The 19,015-nt window shown below is 44.7% G+C and overlaps 1 protein-coding gene across 2 annotated transcripts in view; it reads left to right on the forward strand.

The window, feature by feature from the left end:
• The window catches only part of LOC141154417 (ficolin-2-like), a 142,761-nt gene that overhangs the window by 118,182 nt on the left and 5,564 nt on the right, over positions 1 to 19,015 (forward strand). For both annotated transcript variants that reach the window (XM_073640327.1, XM_073640328.1), the window contains exons 2-6: positions 7,398 to 7,656; positions 7,774 to 7,878; positions 7,979 to 8,032; positions 8,129 to 8,164; positions 8,371 to 8,498. In XM_073640327.1, the coding sequence (XP_073496428.1) occupies positions 7,584 to 7,656; positions 7,774 to 7,878; positions 7,979 to 8,032; positions 8,129 to 8,164; positions 8,371 to 8,498 (396 nt within the window). In that variant the 5' untranslated portion in view covers positions 7,398 to 7,583. The remainder of the gene's footprint in view (positions 1 to 7,397; positions 7,657 to 7,773; positions 7,879 to 7,978; positions 8,033 to 8,128; positions 8,165 to 8,370; positions 8,499 to 19,015) is intronic.

Raw genomic sequence — 19,015 nt, forward strand, 5'->3', positions numbered from 1 at the left:
ATGAAGAAGTAGCGGCGGCCGCTGCTGGGGGAACGGTCCGGCCCCCCCCCCTCCCGCCACTGCTACCGCTATGTGCCGCCGCGGCCCGCACATATAATGAGGGCAATCCGGCATTAGACACCCCGCCTGGAGCCGCGGGCTCCCTGCTGGCTCGGGGCCCCGGGCGGTCGCCCGGATTGCCCTCATTATAATCCGCCTATGATCTCAGGTAACCATCATGCCTGACGTCCTCTACAAGAGGTTCTGGTCCATGGACGACCTACGTCCGCCAGCTCCAAATCTTTCTGTTTATGCCTCAAATGGACTGTAAAGGTGGGGAGAGTGGAGCTGAAGGACCAGGGGCTAATTGTAGTAGAGACTAATCCTGATGACACCAATCCGTATATGGTACTAGGCACTAACATTGTTGGTAACTGTTTGGGAGAAGTTGTGTTCTTGCTCCAACAGATAGCTGACACTGCCAGACCAAGACAGAGGAGGGCACTCCAGAAGGAGATCCGAGTCCTAATGTACCAACAGCAAGTAAGGTTAACAGACGGTGAAATCGGTAATGTGCGGGTGATGGATCCCATACCCATTGTCATCCCCCCAATGAGTGAAATGCTTATCTGGTGTAGAGCTGCCATAGGTCTTAGAGGACAGAGCTACCAGGCGGTAGTAGAACCCCTTTGCTCCGAGCACAGACCCACGCTCTTAACCGCCAGAGGAGTGGTAGATGTACGCAATGGGAGGGTGCCCTTTCGTCTTCTCAACTGTGGGGAAGATGAGGTCAGATTGCCACGTTATGCCACTGTTGCCAAATTACATGCTGTAAATAACAACTGCATTCACAAGGCGGAGTCCTTAACTTCACCAGATGAAGTGGAGGATAATGACCCTGCAACCCAGGTGGAGGATTGGTGTCAACAGCTCCATGTTGGGACTGACACCACTCCTGCCCATCAAAAACAGGGTGTACACCGGGTGGCTCAAGAATACGCGCAGGTGTGCAGTAAACATTCACTTGACTTCGGGAGGATTAAGGGGGTTCAACACCATATCCCCACAGGTGACCATCCACCCATCAAAGAACGTTACAGGCCTATACCACCAGCACACTACCAGAAGGCTAAGGAAATGTTGCACGACATGAGAAAGGCGGGGGTAATAAGGGATAGTTGTAGCCCCTGGGCAGCTCCCCTAGTGCTAGTTAGGAAAAAGGATGGGAGCATGAGAATGTGTGTAGATTACCGACAAGTAAATCGCATTACACATAAAGATGCATACCCTTTAACACGCATAGAGGAGTCCCTAGCTGCCTTAAAGTCTGCAAATTACTTTTCCACCCTTGACCTCACTAGTGGGTACTGGCAAGTAGCTGTGGCTGAGGAGGATCGGGAAAAGACGACCTTTACTACCCCGATGGGACTCTGCGAGTTCAACAGTATGCCATTTGGACTCTGCAATGCCCCTGGAACGTTCCAGAGATTGATGGAGTGCTGCCTGGGACACTGCAACTTCGAGACTGTGTTACTTTACCTGGACGATGAGATAGGACCACTTGAAGCACCTAGCAGAGGTATTTGAGTCACTGTCCCGGTACGGGATGAAGTTGAAGCCCTCAAAGTGCCACCTGCTCAAGAGAAAGGTACAGTACCTGGGACACATCGTTAGTCCGGAAGGGGTAGCACCAGACCCGGAGAAAGTCACTGCCATCCAGAAGTGGCCGGAGCCGAAGAACCTCAAGGAGGTGCGTCAGTCCTTGGGACTAGTAAGATACTACCGGAGGTTTGTAAAAGACTACACCAAGAAAGCAGCTCCTCTGCAAGACCTCCTGGTAGGGCAGTCCCCCAAAGGCAGAAATCCCCCATTCCACTGGGGTAAGGAGCAAGCAGAGTAATTTCAGGAGATGAAGGAGATCCTGACAGGCGATGAGATCCTAGCCTACCCTGTCCCCAAGACAGACATCCAAATGGTGTTGGAGGCCTACCACGATCAGACGGGGCACTTTGGCTGGAAAAAGCTAGAGACCCTGCTGAAGTGTCGATTCTACTGGGTAGGAATGCGCAGCTCCATTGAGAGGTGGTGCCGGGACTGTGGACCCTGTGGCCTTAGAAGAAAAGACTACAGCAGCCAGAAGGCACCCCTGCAACCCATGAAGACGACTCAACCCCTGGAGATCGTGGCCCTGGACCATGTCAAGCTGTCCCCCAGCAGGTCAGGATATTCTTATGCTCTGACCATGGTGGATCACTACTCGCGTTTCCTGGTGGTCGCCCCCGTCAAAGACCTGACGGCAGAGACAGCAGCAAAGACTTTCCAAGCGTATTTCTGTAGACCCCATGGTTATCCTGAGCAGGTGCTGACGGACCACGGCCCGGCCTTTGAGGCTGAGTTGTTCAAGGAGTTCTGCCATCTCTACGGGTGTAAGAAGATAAGAACTACACCGTACAACCCACAAACTAACGGTCTCTGCGAAAAGATGAACAACATCATCATCGACCTGCTAAGACCATACCACTTGAGGAGAGAAATCAGTGGCCAGACCTACTACCTGACCTAGTGGATCTGTACAATCATATACCAGTAAGTTCCACCAATTGTACTCCAGCATATCTCATGCGGGCAAGGCCAGGAAAGCTGCCCATGGATCTGGAGCTTGGTGTTGTCGAGCCTGAAGCTGATATGACCACTGAAGACTGGGACAAGACCAGACAGGAGCAGTACAGAAGAGTACAAGCCTGTGTTGAAGACAGGCTTACTCGGGTGAGAGAAAAGCAGGAGGCACACTACAACAAAAAAGCGCCTGCAGAACCCTTCACACCTGGTGAAACAGTATTGAAAAGGAAAACACGAAATCACACTTGATGACCAGTGGGAGAGAGAACTCTACACTGTGTTACCGTCAAGGTTTGATAACAAGAAGACCTGCATAATCAGTCGAGATGGAGGAAGAACGTTTGCTACAGTGTCCAGGGACCACCTAAAGTTGTGTCCAGACTTACTGAAACCCCAAGAAGAAGTGCCTCTCACCAAACCGGAGGAGCCTAAAGAAGCGGTGATCCACACTGACTTAGGAGATTTCCCGGCAGATTGGCCTCAACTAGGAGGAGCAGTAGTCATCCCTGTAATCACCTTCTACCCACAGCAAGAAAAACCTATAAGTGCTGCAGAAGAGCCTGCTCAAGCAGAATCCCTGGAAGAAGGATCCCCGGTTGGAACAGAGCAAGAAGGCCCAGCCAATGGTATGCTTGTTAGTCCAGTAGAGAGGTCAATACAGTTATGTAGCCCCTCCACACCTAGTGCTGACACATTGGGAGGTAGTGCACCTACTAGTACTTCACGCATCCCAGTACTACGCAGATCAACACGTAGCACGAGAGGTAAACCCCCTGTCAGGTACACTCAGTAAAATAGTCAAATTTCTGGAAATGTAGATAGTTACCCCTGGGGTATTAAATTGTAATGTACTGTATTATATTGTGTACTTTCTTATATGTATGTCTTTATTAATTTGTGCTTTGCCTTGCAAATAGACAGTTCAAGTGACATGGACACTTTACCTTATTAATTCCTTTATTGCTTACCCAAGAACTCTGTGACTGAGGACTATGTGCAGCCCAAAAACTGCTTTTTGTATATAATTGCATTCCTTGGAGTGCTCCTTTAGGTGACCTCGGAAGGAAAACCTGTCTGGAGTGGCTCTATTGGAGGTCCAACTCGGGATCTTCATGCCCTGCAGCCACCCCAGGGCCTACGTTGAGGGTTTGGGACAGGTCCCTCAAACCACCAAGTATTCTACCTTGTGAGATGGACATCCTTCCTGGGAACCTCACCATAGGAGACTTGAACTCTGAGGACACTTTTGTATTTGTTTATATTGTTATGCAACGTTTAAGCTTGGTGCCTCCCATAAAGGGAAGATTGTTCATGTTTCTTATTGTTTTATAAAATGTACTTCAGCCCGGGAGTGCTGAGCTTTGCTAGGGCGGAATGTGACGCCCTGCTGCGCTTGGTATCACAGATCCTGGAAGAGTGCATTGATGGATTCCTCCACAAGAGGCCCCCATAAACATTCACACATCTCCACCTTCCATCTCAGACCACCAGAGGGAGCCCGTTAGGGATATAAATAGGGAAGGTGGAACCAGGCAGTTCAGCCTGGAGTCGACAGAGAGCCAAGTCTGTTGAGAGAGTTCCTGCAGTAGAGAAGCCTGAGAGAGGTCAGTCTGCAGTGGAGCACAGTCCAGACTCAGTTGTAGCTCAGTTAGAGCTTTAGGTGTGCCGGCGCCAGAAGGTCGGTGAAGCGCGGCAAGCTGCCGTTAGTGTGTATAACCTAGTGAGGGCCCGAGTAGGCCAAAGGCGAGTGGAGAGTTAGTGCATAGGGGGCAGAGGAACTTAACTAGCTCACCCCAAAGAAGTTACCGGACACCGGGTCCGAGCTTACCGGGATCTCTACGACCCAGTAAGGCATAACCGGAATCCCTGGAGAACTACAAGCCCCTGGATCGCTAAAGTGCTGATACGTAACAGAGCCAGGAGACACATAGGCCCCATAAGCCGGGAGCGTGCACTCCAAGAGAAGGCCCAACCACTACATCAGCCAGCGCATGACAGAGACAAAGTTAGGCCTAGCTCCAGGCAGGTCAGAAACTTACTACGCAGAGGCAAGAAACAGGAGGCCCTACACCCGCTCATTGGGGAGGATCCTGATATGCACCCTTCACCCTACAGTGCTCCTGGACGTGCCTGAATTTCCATCAGTAAAAGGTACTGAAGTGACTATCGTGTCTGTCCCTGTTCTTGCTCTGACCCGGCTGGGTCTCGCCTGTCCTGCATTCCCCTCTTTGTCCGCTGCCCTGAGGCCCAGCTCCACCTGTGGGGAGCTATACCATCGAGCTGCCTTATCACCGGCCTCAGTGGACTGCGCAGCGCTGGTGATTCTCACCAGAAACCACAGGTGGCATCACGAACTCTTAGAAAATTAACAAATATCCACTCTTTCAAAGAGTGACCCCAGGGTACGGGCCCAGGAGCCGACCACCGCGGCATCCCCAAGGCAAAGGCCCGGGTAACGAGACATCCCCATCCCCAGGGCTGGTCACAAACACAGCAGATCAGCACAAACATCTTATACCAAGGAGGCAGAGGGGGATGATTTAGGCTTGTTTTGCAGCCATGGGATCGGGGCACCTTGCAGACATTAACTCAACCATGGACTCCTCTAGGGTCAAACATGAGGCCAGCTATCCAAAAGCTAAAGCTTGACCGAAACTGGGTCATAAAAAAGGTCAATGATCCCAAGCAAAACCACAAATCTACATGAGAAAGGCTGAAAAAGAAAATAATCAAGATGTTGCAATGGCCTAGTCACAGTCCAGACCTCAATCCAGTAGAAATGCTGTGGTGACACCTTAAGAGATCGGTGCAGAAACGAATGACCACAAACCTCAAAGAACTTAAGCAGCGTGGTAATGAAGAGTCGGCCAGAATTCCTCCAGAAAGATGTGCGAGACTGATAAAGTCATGCAGAAAATTATCACTGCAAATTATTACTGCTAAAAGTGCTTCTACAAGCTATTGATTCATGGCGGTGTACTTCATTTTTCACACCAATTTTTTTCAATTTTGGTCTAGTTTTTGGTATATAAATAATGGCACGGTATAATTTGTTATATGTTGTTGTCCATCTGAGGTTGGATTTACTTAGATTGAAGAACGTCTAAGGAAGAGATTTTTTTGTTCTTTTTTTCATTACACCGCGTGCAGAATTATTAGGCAAATGCGCATTTTGATCACATGATATTTCTTATACATGTTGTCCTACTCCAAGTTGCATAGGCTTGAGAGCCAACTACTAATTAAATAAATCTGGTGATGTGCATCTCTGTAATGAGGAGGGGTGTTGACTAATGACATCAACACCCTATATAAGGTGTGCTTAATTATTAGGCAACTTCCTTTCCTTTGGCAAAATGGGTCAGAAAAGAGATTTGACGGGCTCTGAAAAGTCCAAAATTGTGAGATGTCTTGCAGAGGGATGCAGCAGTCTTGAAATTTCCAAACTTTTGAAGCGTGATCACCGAACAATCAAGCGTTTCATGGCAAATAGCCAACAGGGTCGCAAGAAGCGTGTTGGCCAAAAAAGGTGCAAAATAACTGCCCATGAATTGAGGAAAATCAAGCGTGAAGCTGCCAAGATGCCATTCGCCACCCGTTTTGCCATATTTCAGAGCTGCAACGTTACTGGAGTATCAAAAAGCACAAGGTGTGCGATACTCAGGGACATGGCCAAGGTAAGGAAGGCTGAAAAACGACCACAAGAAACATAAAATAAAACGTCAAGAATGGGCCAAGAAATATCTTAAGACTGATTTTTCAAAGGTTTTATGGACTGATGAAATGAGGGTGACTCTTGATGGGCCAGATGGATGGGCCAGAGGCTGGATCAGTAAAGGGCAGAGAGCTCCACTCCGACTCAGACGCCAGCAAGGTGGAGGTGGGGTACTGGTATGGGCTGGTATCATCAAAGATGAACTTGTGGGACCTTTTAGGGTTGAGGATGGATTGAAGCTCAACACCCAGACCTACTGCCAGTTTCTGGAAGACAACTTCTTCAAGCAGTGGTACAGGAAGAAGTCGGTATCGTTCAAGAAAAACATGATTTTCATGCAGGACAATGCTCCATCACATGCATCCAACTACTTCACAGCGTGGCTGGTCAGTAAAGGTCTAAAAGAAGAAAAAATAATGACATGGCCCCCTTGTTCACCTGATCTGAACCCCATAGAGAACCTGTGGTCCATCATAAAATCTAAGATCTACAGGGAGGGAAAACAGTACACCTCTCGGAACAGTGTCTGGGAGGCTGTGGTGACTGCTGCACGCAATGTTAATCGAAAGCAGATCAAGCAACTGACAGAATCTATGGATGGAAGGCTGTTGAGTGTCATCATAAAGAAAGGTGGCTATATTGATCACTAATTTTTTTGTTTTTTGTTTTTGCATGTCAGAAATGTTTATTTCTAAATTTTGTGCACTGATATTGGTTTACCTGGTGAAAATAAACAAGTGAGATGGGATTATATTTGGTTTTTATTAAGTTGCCTAATAATTCTGCACATTAATAGTTACCTGCACAAACAGATATCCTCCTAAGATAGCCAAATCTAAAAAAAGCCCACTCCAACTTCCAAAAATATTAAGCTTGATATTTATGAGTCTTTTCAGTTGATTGAGAATATAGTTGTTGATCAATAATAAAAATAATCTTCTAAAATACAACTTGCCTAATAATTCTGCACACAGTGTATGTCTTGATATGTTAAACCATAGGATTCAAAGAGGGTGTACAAAGTTTTTCTCTTGACTGTTTGTCTCCATGGTTATTAATTAAATTCCTGAATTCATTATTGCAGACAATTATCGGAAACGTTAGGAAGTTGCTTTCATTGCAAACAGAGAATACCAGTAAAGAACAATGCACACTGGGGCGGAGGACCATTATATAACCGGGGGCTGCACCAGTTACCAAAACATTTCCGCCATTCGTACACAATAGTGAAGGTCTGCACAAGGAAAGGTGATCATATCCACCGCTGCCCATGAAGACCTGCTGGCTCGCCGCCCTCTGTGCTGCTGTGGCAGCTCTCAGTAATGCTGAGGACTCTTGTCCGGGTAGGTCAATCAGCCACAATAAAGCCCAGGTGGATCAGCATCCTCTGCGCCCCCGTTTCTCTTCCTCTGGGTATCGCCATTACAGCTTCTCATCCTCTTCCTACTCCTTATAATCAGAAGTGAAGATCATTGGCGTCGGAGACTCGGATCGGTTGTCCATTCTTCGAGGATGTCCTGGAATACCTGGATCTCCTGGACAGAAGGGGGAACACGGAGAAAAGGGTGAATAATTTACAGACCCCTTTAAAACAATAGCAGCGTGAGCTTTATCCACAATTTTTTATTGTATTTACAAGTAAGACTGTGCCTTTAATTCTTCTAGGAGAAACCGGTCCTTCTGGATCCATTGGGAAGATGGGACCAACTGGTCAAAAGGGTACGAAGACAAAAACAGTAGGGCTTATACATAAGTATGCCTTCTTATTGATCGTGTTACTACAAGGATCACTCACATTTTAATTTCCTGTGACAGGAGAACCTGGGGCCTCAAGAATAAAAGAAGAATATCGTAAGTAGAGACGCATAGAATGAGATAGATTGCACTGGCTGCAATAAGACACACTATGATCGGGGGGTCAAGTTTACCTGCATTGTATACTGGGGGTCTGTGGTAGTCTGAAATTCTCATCAGATGCTTCACCATGCTTTACACTGCAGCTGTTTTACAGTATATAAAGCTCTCCAACACTTTGTTATTTTTTTATATTATTCCAGGTGCCAGGAACTGTAAGGAGCTGCAAGAGCGGGGAGAAGTATTAAGTGACTGGTATACAATATTCCCTGATGGAAAGACCCCCCTGAAGGTGCTGTGCGATATGCACACGGATGGAGGAGGCTGGATCGTAAGTCAGTGGAGACGCTACTTCCTTTAATGGTAGTCAGGGCACTTAAATAGGTCAGAAACAACTTTCGTGGTGACCAAGACCAATTTTTCAATTCTGACACTTTATTTCAGGGGTGGGGAAACCTCTTTCAGCCAGGGGCCATTTGGATATTTATACCGTCACTTGGGGGCCGTATAAAATTATCAACTTAAAATGTATCCTGTTACATTTGATAAAACATTTAAATAACTTACCCCTCATGTGACGGTGCGGATGTGATGGTAGGTGGTAATGATAATGTTGCTACTCGCAACTGATTTTCCTGATTTGCCTCAGTCTGGAGCGCAGGCGACTCATTGCAATGAATTTTGAAAAGAACTTGCAAGAAGTAAGTTCTGACCAAAGATGTATATTACACTATGTGTCTCCTCACAATGGGAAATCATTGCTCATGTTACATTTATAGAACTCATGCATTGGGAGATCTGCAGTATGTACATCACATAAGAGACACTGAGACTGCTGAATACATCACATAGGAGACACTGGGACTGGAGCATATACATCACAAAGGATACACTGGGGCTGAGACATATACATCAAAGGAGACGCTGAGGCATATACATCACAGGAGACGCTGGGGGCATATACATCACAGGAGATGCTGGAGGCACTTACATCACAGGAGATGCTGGAGGCATATACATCACAGAAGACACTGGGGACATGTACATCACAGGAGATTCTGGGGCATGTACATCACAGGAGACGCTCGGGCACGTACATCACAGAAGACGCTGTGGCACATACACTGTATATCACAGGAGACGCTGGAGGCATATACATTACAGGATACGCTGGGGCATATACATCACAGGAGATGCTGAGGCATATACATCACTGGGGAGGCTGGAGGCATATACATCACAGAAGACATTGGGGACATATAAATCACAGGAGATTCTAGTGCTTGTGCATCACAGGAGACGCTGGGGTATGTACATCACAGGAGACGCTGGGGTATGTACATCACAGGAGATTCTGGGCATGTACATCCAGGCTTGGACTGGCCCATAGGAGAACAGGAGAATCCTCCGGTGGGCCCCTGTGCAAGAGTGGGCCACCACCCTCTTATATGAGCAGTACTTGGCACAACATACTTGAATCACTATGTACAGACAAAGGCAGCATCTTATTCATTTAATAATCTATCCCGTTCATTGTTATATAAATTTGTGATTGAGGATAATGTCACGTTTTCATGTAGCTGAAAAGTGGGGCCCTGGAGTTGGTTACTGGTGGGCCCTTGGCACCCCAGTCCGACACTATGTACATCACAGGAGATTCTGGGGCATGTACATCACAGGAGACGCTGGGGAATATACATCACAGGAGACGCTGGGGAATATACATCACAGGAGACGCTGGTGGCATATTCATCACAAGAGACATTGTGGATATACATCACAGGAGACACTGGGGCATATACATCACAGGAGATGCTGGGGCATGAACATCACAAGAGACATTGCGGCACGTACAGTACAGACCAAAAGTTTGGACACACCTTCTCATTTAAAGATTTTTCTGTATTTTCATGACTTTGAAAATTGTACATTCACACTGAAGGCATCAAAACTACGAATTAACACATGTGGAATCATATAGTTAACAAAAAAGTGTGAAAAAATTGAAAATATGTCTTATATTCTAGGTTCTTCAAAGTAGCCACCTTTTGCTTTGATGACTACTTTGCACACTCTTGGCATTCTCTTGATGAGCTTCAAGAGGTAGTCACCGGAAATGGTTTTCACTTCACAGATGTGCTCTGTCAGGTTTAATAAGTGGGATTTCTTGCCTTATAAATGGGGTTGGGACCATCAGTTGTGTTGTGCAGAAGTCTCGTGGATAACAGTAGATAGTCCTACTGAATAGACTGTTAGAATTTGTATTATGGCAAGAAAAAAGCAGCTAAGTAAAGAAAAACAAGTGGCCATCATTACTTTAAGAAATGAAGGTCAGTCAGGCGAAAAAATTGGGCACACTTTGAATGTGTCCCCAAGTGCAGTTGCAAAAATCATCAAGCGCTACAAAGAAACTGGCTCACATGAGGACTGCCCCAGGAAAGGAAGACCAAGAGTCACCTCTGCTTCTGAGGATAAGTTTATCTGAGTCACCAGCCTCAGAAATCGCAGGTTAACAGCAGCTCAGATTAGAGACCAGGTCAATGCCACACAGAGTTCTAGCAGCAGACACATCTCTTCAACAACTGTTAAGAGGAGACTTTGTGCAGCAGGGCTTCATAGTAAAATAGCTGCTAGGAAACCACTGCTAAGGACAGGCAACAAGCAGAAGAGACTTGTTTAGGATAAAGAACACAAGGAATGGACATTAGACCAGTGGAAATCTGTGCTTTGGTCTTATGAGTCCAAATTTGAGATCTTAAGTTCCAACCACCGTGTCTTTGTGCGACGCAGAAAAGGTGAACGGATGGACTCTACATGCCTGGTTCCCACCGTGAAGCATGGAGGAGGAGGTGTGATGGTGTGGGGGTGCTTTGCTGGTGACACTGTTGGGGATTTATTCAAAATTGAAGGCATACTGAACCAGCATGGCTACCACAGCATCTTGCAGCGGCATGCTATTCCATCCGGTTTACGTTTAGTTGGACCATCATTTATTTTTCAACAGGACAATGACCCCAAACACACCTCCAGGCTGTGTAAGGGCTATTTGACCAAGAGGGAGAGTGATGGGGTGCTACGCCAGATGACCTGGCCTCCACAGTCACCAGACCTGAACTCAATCGAGATGGTTTGGAGTGAGCTGGACAGCAGAGTGAAGGAAAAGGGCCAAGAAGTGCTAAGCATCTCTGGGAACTCCTTCAAGATTGTTGGAAGCCCATTTCCGGTGACTACCTCTTGAAGCTCATCAAGAGAATGCCAAGAGTGTGCAAAGCAGTCATCAAAGCAAAAGGTGGCTACTTTGAAGAACCTAGAATATAAAACATATTTTCAGTTGTTTCACACTTTTTTGTTAAGTATATAATTCCACATGTGTTAATTCATAGTTTTGATGCCTTCAGTGTGAATATACAATTTTCAAAGTCATGAAAATACAGAAAAATCTTTAAATGAGAAGGTGTGTCCAAACTTTTGGTCTGTACTGTACATCACAGGAGACTCTGTGGCACATATATCACAGAAGATGTTACAGCATATACATCAAAGGAGATGCTGGGGCATGTATATCATTGGAGAGTCTGGGGCATGTACATCACGGGAAACGCTGTGGGCATATGCATCACAGGAGGCGCTGGGGCATGTACATCACAGGAGATTCTGGGGCATGTACAACCCAGGAGATGCTGAGGCACTTACATGAGAGGAGATGCTGCGTCACATACAGTACAGACCAAAAGTTTGGACACACCTTCTCATTTAAAGATTTTTCTGTATTTTCATGACTTTGAAAATTGCACATTCACACTGAAGGCATCAAAACTATGAATTAACACATGTGGAATTATATACTTAACAAAAAAGTGTGAAACAACTGAAAATATGTCTTTTATTCTTGGTTCTTCAAAGTAGCCACCTTTTGCTTTGATGTCTGCTTTGCACACTCTTGACATTCTCTTGATGAGCTTCAAGAGGTAGTCACCGGAAATGGTTTTCACTTCACAGGTGTGCCCTGTCAGGTCTAATAAGTGGGATTTCTTGCCTTATAAATGGGGTTGGGACCATCAGTTGTGTTGTGCAGAAGTCTGGTGGATACACAGCTGATAGTCCTACTGAATAGACTGTTAGAATTTGTATTATGGCAAGAAAAAAGCAGCTAAGTAAAGAAAAACGAGTGGCCATCATTACTTTAAGAAATGGAGGTCAGTCAGGCTAAAAAATTGGGCAAACTTTGAAAGTGTCCCCAAGTGCAGTTGCAAAAACCATCAAGCGCTACAAAGAAACTGGCTCACATGAGGACCGCCCCAGGAAAGGAAGACCAAGAGTCACCTCTGCTTCTGAGGATAAGTTTATCCGAGTCACCAGCCTCAGAAATTGCAGGTTAACAGCAGCTCAGATTAGAGACCAGGTCAATGCCACACAGAATTCTAGCAGCAGACACATCTCTACAACAACTGTTAAGATGAGACTTTGTGCAGCAGGCCTTCATGGTAAAATAGCTGCTAGGAAACCACTGCTAAGGACAGGCAACAAGCAGAAGAGACTTGTTTGGGCTAAAGAACACAAGGAATGGACATGAGACCAGTGGAAATCCGTGGTTTGGTCTGATGAGTCCAAATTTGAGATCTTTGGTTCCAACCACCGTGTCTTTGTGCGACGCAGAAAAGGTGAACGGATGGACTCTACATGCCTGGTTCCCACCGTGAAGCATGGAGGAGGAGGTGTGATGGTATGGGGGTGCTTTGCTGGTGATACTGTTGGGCATTTATTCAAAATTGAAGGCATACTGAACCAGCATGGCTACCACAGCATCTTGCAGCGGCATGCTAATCCATCCGGTTTGCGTTTAGTTCGACCATCTTTTAGTTTTCAACAGGACAATGACCACATACACACCTCCAGGCTGTGTAAGGGCTATTTGACCAAGAGGGAGAGTGATGGGGGGCTACGCCAGATGACCTGGCCTCCACAGTCACCAGACCTGAACCCAATCGAGATGGTTTGGGGTGAGCTGGACCGCAGAGTGAAGGCAAAAGGTCCAAAAAGTGCAAAGCATCTCTGGGAACTCCTTCAAGATTGTTGGAAGACCATTTCCGGTGACTACCTCTTGAAGCTCATCAAGAGAATGCCAAGAGTGTGCAAAGCAGTCATCAAAGCAAAAGGTGGCTACTTTGAAGAACCTAGAATATAAGACATATTTTCAGTTGTTTCACACTTTTTTGTTAAGTATATAATTCCACATGTGTTAATTCATAGTTTTGATGCCTTCAGTGTGAATGTACAATTTTCATAGTCATGAAAATACTGAAAAATCTTTAAATGAGAAGGTGTGTCCAAACTTTTGGTCTGTACTGTACATCACAGATGCTGGGGCATATACATCACAAGAGATTCTGGGGCATATATATCTCAGGAGAGTCTGGGGCATGTACATCACTGGAGACACTCGGGCATGTACATCACATAAAATGCTGGGGCACATATATCACAGGAGACACTGTGGGCATATACCTCACAGGAGGCGCTGGGGCATGTACATCACAGGAGATTCTGAGGCACTTACATGACAGGAGATGCTGCGTCACGTACATCACAGATGCTGGGGCATATACATCACAGAAGATGCCAGGGCTGGGGTATATACATCGCAGGAGTTGTTGGGGTATATACATCACAGGAGACTCTGGGGGCATATACATCACATGAGACACTGGGGGCATATATATAACAGTAGGGGCTGGGGGCATATACATCACATGAGGGGTTAAGGGCATATACATCACATGAAGGGCTGGGAACACATACATCACACGAGGGGCTGGGTGCATACACATCACTGGAGACGCTGGGAGCATTTTTATCACAGGAGATGCAGGATCATATACAATAGTGTTCAAAATAATAGCAGTGTGTTCAAAAACATGAGTTAAGCACAAAATCTTTATACTAGTTTTTATTTCCATGCATTGGGAACATTGCACACTGTTTTCTAATTCAAAACATGAAGAGAAATGTATATAATTTTTAACTACTTTACAGAAAATAACAAAAAATGAACATTGGGCTGTTCATAAAAAGGGCAGTGTCTGCATTTGTCTTCACAAACTCACAATATGTACTCTTTTTTTGAGGATTTAGCATTCCTGTGAATCACTAATCTAATATTTAGTTGTATACCCACAGTTTTTTAGAACTGCTTCACATCTATGTTGCACAGAGTCAGCCAACTTCTGCCACCTGTCACGTGTTATCCCAGCCCAGGATGCTTCGACTACATCCCACAATTTTTGGGCATTTCTTGGCTTTGCCTCAGAAAGGCATTTTTGATATCACCCCACAAGTGTTCTATCGGATTAAGGTCCGGGCATTGGGCTGGCCACTCCATAATCTCAAGTTTGTTGGACTGGACTAAGATTTTGCTCATTTATTGGTGTGTTTAGGGTCGTTGTCTTGTTGAAACACCCATTTCAAGGGCATATCCTCTTCAGCATCAGGAAACATGACCTCTTCAAGTATTTTAATATATGCAAACTGGTCCATGATCCCTGGTATGCGGTAAATAGGTTCAGCAACATAGTAAGAGAAACATGCTCATATAATGATGCTTGCATCGCTATGCTTCACTGTCTTCAGAGTGTACTGTGGCTTGAATGCATAGTTTATGGCTCGTCTGACGAACTGTCTGTGGCCCTTGGAACCAAAAAGAACAATTTTACTTTCATCAGTCCACAAAATGTTTCTCCATTTCTCTTTAGGCCAGTTGATATGTTCTTTGGCAAATTGTATCCGCTTCAGTACATGTATTTTTTTTAAACAGTGGGACTTTGCGGGGAGTTCTTGCTAAGAGATTAGCTTCACACAGGCGTCTTCTCACTGTCACAGTCCTCACAGGTAACTTGAGACTGTCTTTGCTCATCCTGGAGCTGATCATTGGCTGAGCCTTTGCCATTCTGGCTATTCTTTGATCCATTCGAATGGTAGTCTTCCGTTTTCTTCCATGTCTCTCTGGTTTTGCTTTCCATTTTAAAGCTTTGGAGATCATTTTAGCTGAACGGCCTATCATTGTCTGCACTTATTTATAAGTTTTACCCTCTCCAATCAACTTTTTAATCAAAGTACTCTGTTCTTCTGAACAACGTCTCGAATGACCCATATTTCTCAGGCTTTCAAGGAGGAATGCATGTACAACATGTGCTGGCTTCATCCTCAAATAAAGGCCCCCTGATTCACACCTGTTTCTTTACAGAATGATTGACCTCACTGATTGAACTCCACACTGCTATTATTTTGAACACATCCCCTTTCATTTAATTATTCAAATACACAGACTCAAAAACATGCAGATCATGAATGCTGAGTCTATTGGTTTTCTTAGAATCTGCTGCACCAACTGGTAAATTTTTGACATGTGGTAATATAATTTATACCAAAAACAGTGATTAATTTGGTTAGTCATATTGGATTGCTATTATTTTGAACACTTCTATACATTGCAGGAGACATAAGTGCTGGGACATATACATCACAGGAGACGCTGGGGGCATATACATCACAGGAAATGCTGGGGGCATATACAGTCATGGCGAAAAGTGTTGGCACCCTTGAAATTGTTCTTGAAAATGAAGTATTTCTCCCAGAAAATTATTGCAATTACACATAATGTCATACACATGTTTATTTCCTTTGTGTGTATTGGAACAACACAAGAAACAGAGAACAAAAGGCAAATTGGACAAAATTTCACAAAAAAATGGTCTGGACAAAATTGTTGGCACCCTCAACTTAATATTTGACTGCACACCATTTGGAATAAATAACTGCAATCAATCGCTTCCTTTAACCATCAACAGCTTCTTACACTTCTCAGCTGGAATTTTGGACCACTCTACTTTTGCAAACTGCTCCAGGTCTCTCATATTTGGAGGCGCCTTCTCCCAATAGCAATTTTAAGATCTCTACACAGGTGTTCAATGGGATTTAGATGCGGAATCATTGCTGGCTACTTCCGAACTCTCCAGAGCTTTGTTTACATCCATTTCTAGGTGCTTCTTGAAGTATGTTTGGGGTCATTGTCCTGCTTGAAGACCGATGATCTAGAACACAAACTAAGCTTTCTGACACTGGGCACTACACTGCGACCCAAAATTTCATGATGCCTCGCACGCAGTCAAAGCACCCAGTGCCAGAGGCAGCAAAACAGCCCCAAAACATCTTTGGACCTCCACCATATTTGACTGTAGGTACTGTTTTTTTTTCTCATTCCATTTTTGGTAAACAGTAGAATGATGTGCTTTACCAAAAAGCTCTATCTTGGTCTCATCTGTCCACAAGACTCTTTCCCAGAAGGATTTTTCCTTACTCAAGTACAACTTGGCAAACTGCAGTCTAGCTTATTTATGTCTCTGTGTCAGCAGTGGTGTCTTCCTGAATCTCCTGCCATAGCGTTTCATTTCATTCAGATGTTGACGGATAGTTTGCGCTGACACTGATGCACCTTGAGCTTGCAGGACAGCTTGAATTTCTTTGGAACTCGATTGGGACTGTTTATCCACCATCCATACTATCCTACGTTGCAACCTTTCATCAATTTTTCTCTCCCGTCCACGTCTAGGTAGAATAGCTACAGTGCCATGGGTTGTAAACTTCTAAACTTCTTGATTATGTTGCACACCATGGACAAAGGAGCATCACGATCTCAGGAGATGGACTTGTTACCTTGAGATTGTTGATATTTTTAAAAAATTTTGGTTCTCAAGTCCTCAGACAGTTCTCTTCTCCTCTTTCTGTTCTGCAATGCAACAATTGAGACAACTTCTCCCCTTTTTATCTGGTTTCAGATGTGATTTTCATATTGCCACATTTGTTACTTGTCACAGCGGAGTTTGAACGACCATCACATGCTTGAGTCAAAGTTGTTTACTCACAATTTTGGAAAGGTGTCAACAATTGTGTCTGGCCATTTTTGGGGTTTTGTATGAAATTGTGACCAATTTGCCTTTTTTCTGTTTTTTTTTGTGTTGTTCCAATACACACAAAGGAAATAAAGGTGTATAACAAAACATGTATAATTGCAATAATTTTCGAGGAGAAATACTTCATTTTCTGGAACAATTTTAAGGGTGCCAACACTTTCGGCCATGGCTGTACATTACAGTAGACGCTGGAGGCATATACATCACAAGAGACATGGGTCTGGGGCATATACAGGAGCTTCTCACAAAATTAGAATATCATCAAAAAGTTAATTTATTTCAGTTCTTCAATACAAAAAGTGAAACTCATATGTTATATAGAGTCATTACAGAGTGATGTATTTCAAGTGTTTATTTCTGTTGATGTTGATGATTATGGCTTACAGCCAATGAGAACACAGCAGTCACTATCTCAGTAAATTAGAATACTTTATAACAACAGCTTGAAAAATGTTTTTAAAATCTGAAATGTTGGCCTACCGAAATGTATGTTTAGTAAATGCCCTCAATACTTGGTCGGGGCTCCTTTTGCATCAATTACTGCATCAATGAGGCAATGTGGCATGGAGGTGATCAGCCTGTGGCACTGCTGAGGTGTTATGGAAGCCCAGGTGGCTTTGATAGCAGCCTTCAGCTCGTCTGCATTGTTGGGTCTGGGGTCTCATCTTCCTCTTGACAATACCCCATAGATTCTCTATAATAGATTCTCTATGGGGTTGAGGTCAGGCGAGTTTGCTGTCAATCAAAAACAGTGATACTGTTGTGTGTAAACCAGGTATTGGTACTTTTGGCAGTGTGGACAGGTGCCAAGTCCTGCTGGAGAATGACATTTCCATCTCCAAAAAGCTTGTTGGCAGAGGGAAGCATGAAGTGCTCTAAAATGTCCTGGTAGACGGCTGGGCTGACTTTGGTCTTGATAAAACACAGTGGACCTACACCAGCAGATGACATGGCTCCCCAAACCATCACTGATTGTGGAAACTTCACACTAGACCTCCAGCAGCTTGGATTGTGGCCTCTCCACTCTTCCTCCAGACTCTGGGACCTTGATTTCCAAATGAAATGCAAAATTTACTTTCATCTGAAAACAACACCTTGGACCACTGAGCAACAGTGTCAGTCTTTTTCTCCTTGGCCCAGGTAAGAAGCTTCTGGCGTTGTCTATTGGTCATGAGGGGCTTGACACAAGGAATGCGACACTTGTAGCCCATGTCCTGGATACGTCTGTGTGTGGCGGCTCTTGAAGCAATGACTCCAGCAGCAGTCCACTCCTTGTGAATCTCCCCAAAATTTTTGAATGGCCTTTTCATAACAATCCTTTCAAGGCTGTGGTTATCCCGGTTGCTTGTGCACCTTTTTCTACCACACTTTTTCCTTCCACTCAATTTTCCATTAATGTGCTTGGATACAGCACTCTGTGAACAGCCAGCTTCTTTAGCAATGACCTTTTGTGGCTTACCCTCCTTGTGGAGTGTGTCAATGTCTGCCTTCTGGACATCTGTCAAGTCAGCAGTCTTCCCCATGATTGTGGAGCCTACTGAAACAGACTAAGGGACCTTTTTAAATGCTTAGGAAGCCTTTGCAGGTGTTTTTTTGTAATTATTCTAATTTACTGAGATAATGACTTGTGTGTTTTTTTATTGGCTGTAAGCCATAATCATCAACATTAACAGACATCATAAACACTTGAAATAGATCACTCTGTTTATAATGACTCTATATATGAGTTTCACCTTTTGTATTGAAGAACTTTTTGATGATATTCTAATTTAGTGAGAAGCACCTGTATATCACAGGAGACTCTGAGGGATATACAGTCATGGCCAAAAGTTTTGAGAATGACACCAAAATTATATTTTCACATGATCTGCTGGCCTCTGGT

Source organism: Phyllobates terribilis, unplaced genomic scaffold, assembly GCF_046119375.1.
Source record: "Phyllobates terribilis strain yellow unplaced genomic scaffold, ASM4611937v1 Scaffold_7__3_contigs__length_470593459, whole genome shotgun sequence".
Classification (NCBI taxonomy): Eukaryota; Metazoa; Chordata; class Amphibia; order Anura; family Dendrobatidae; genus Phyllobates; species Phyllobates terribilis.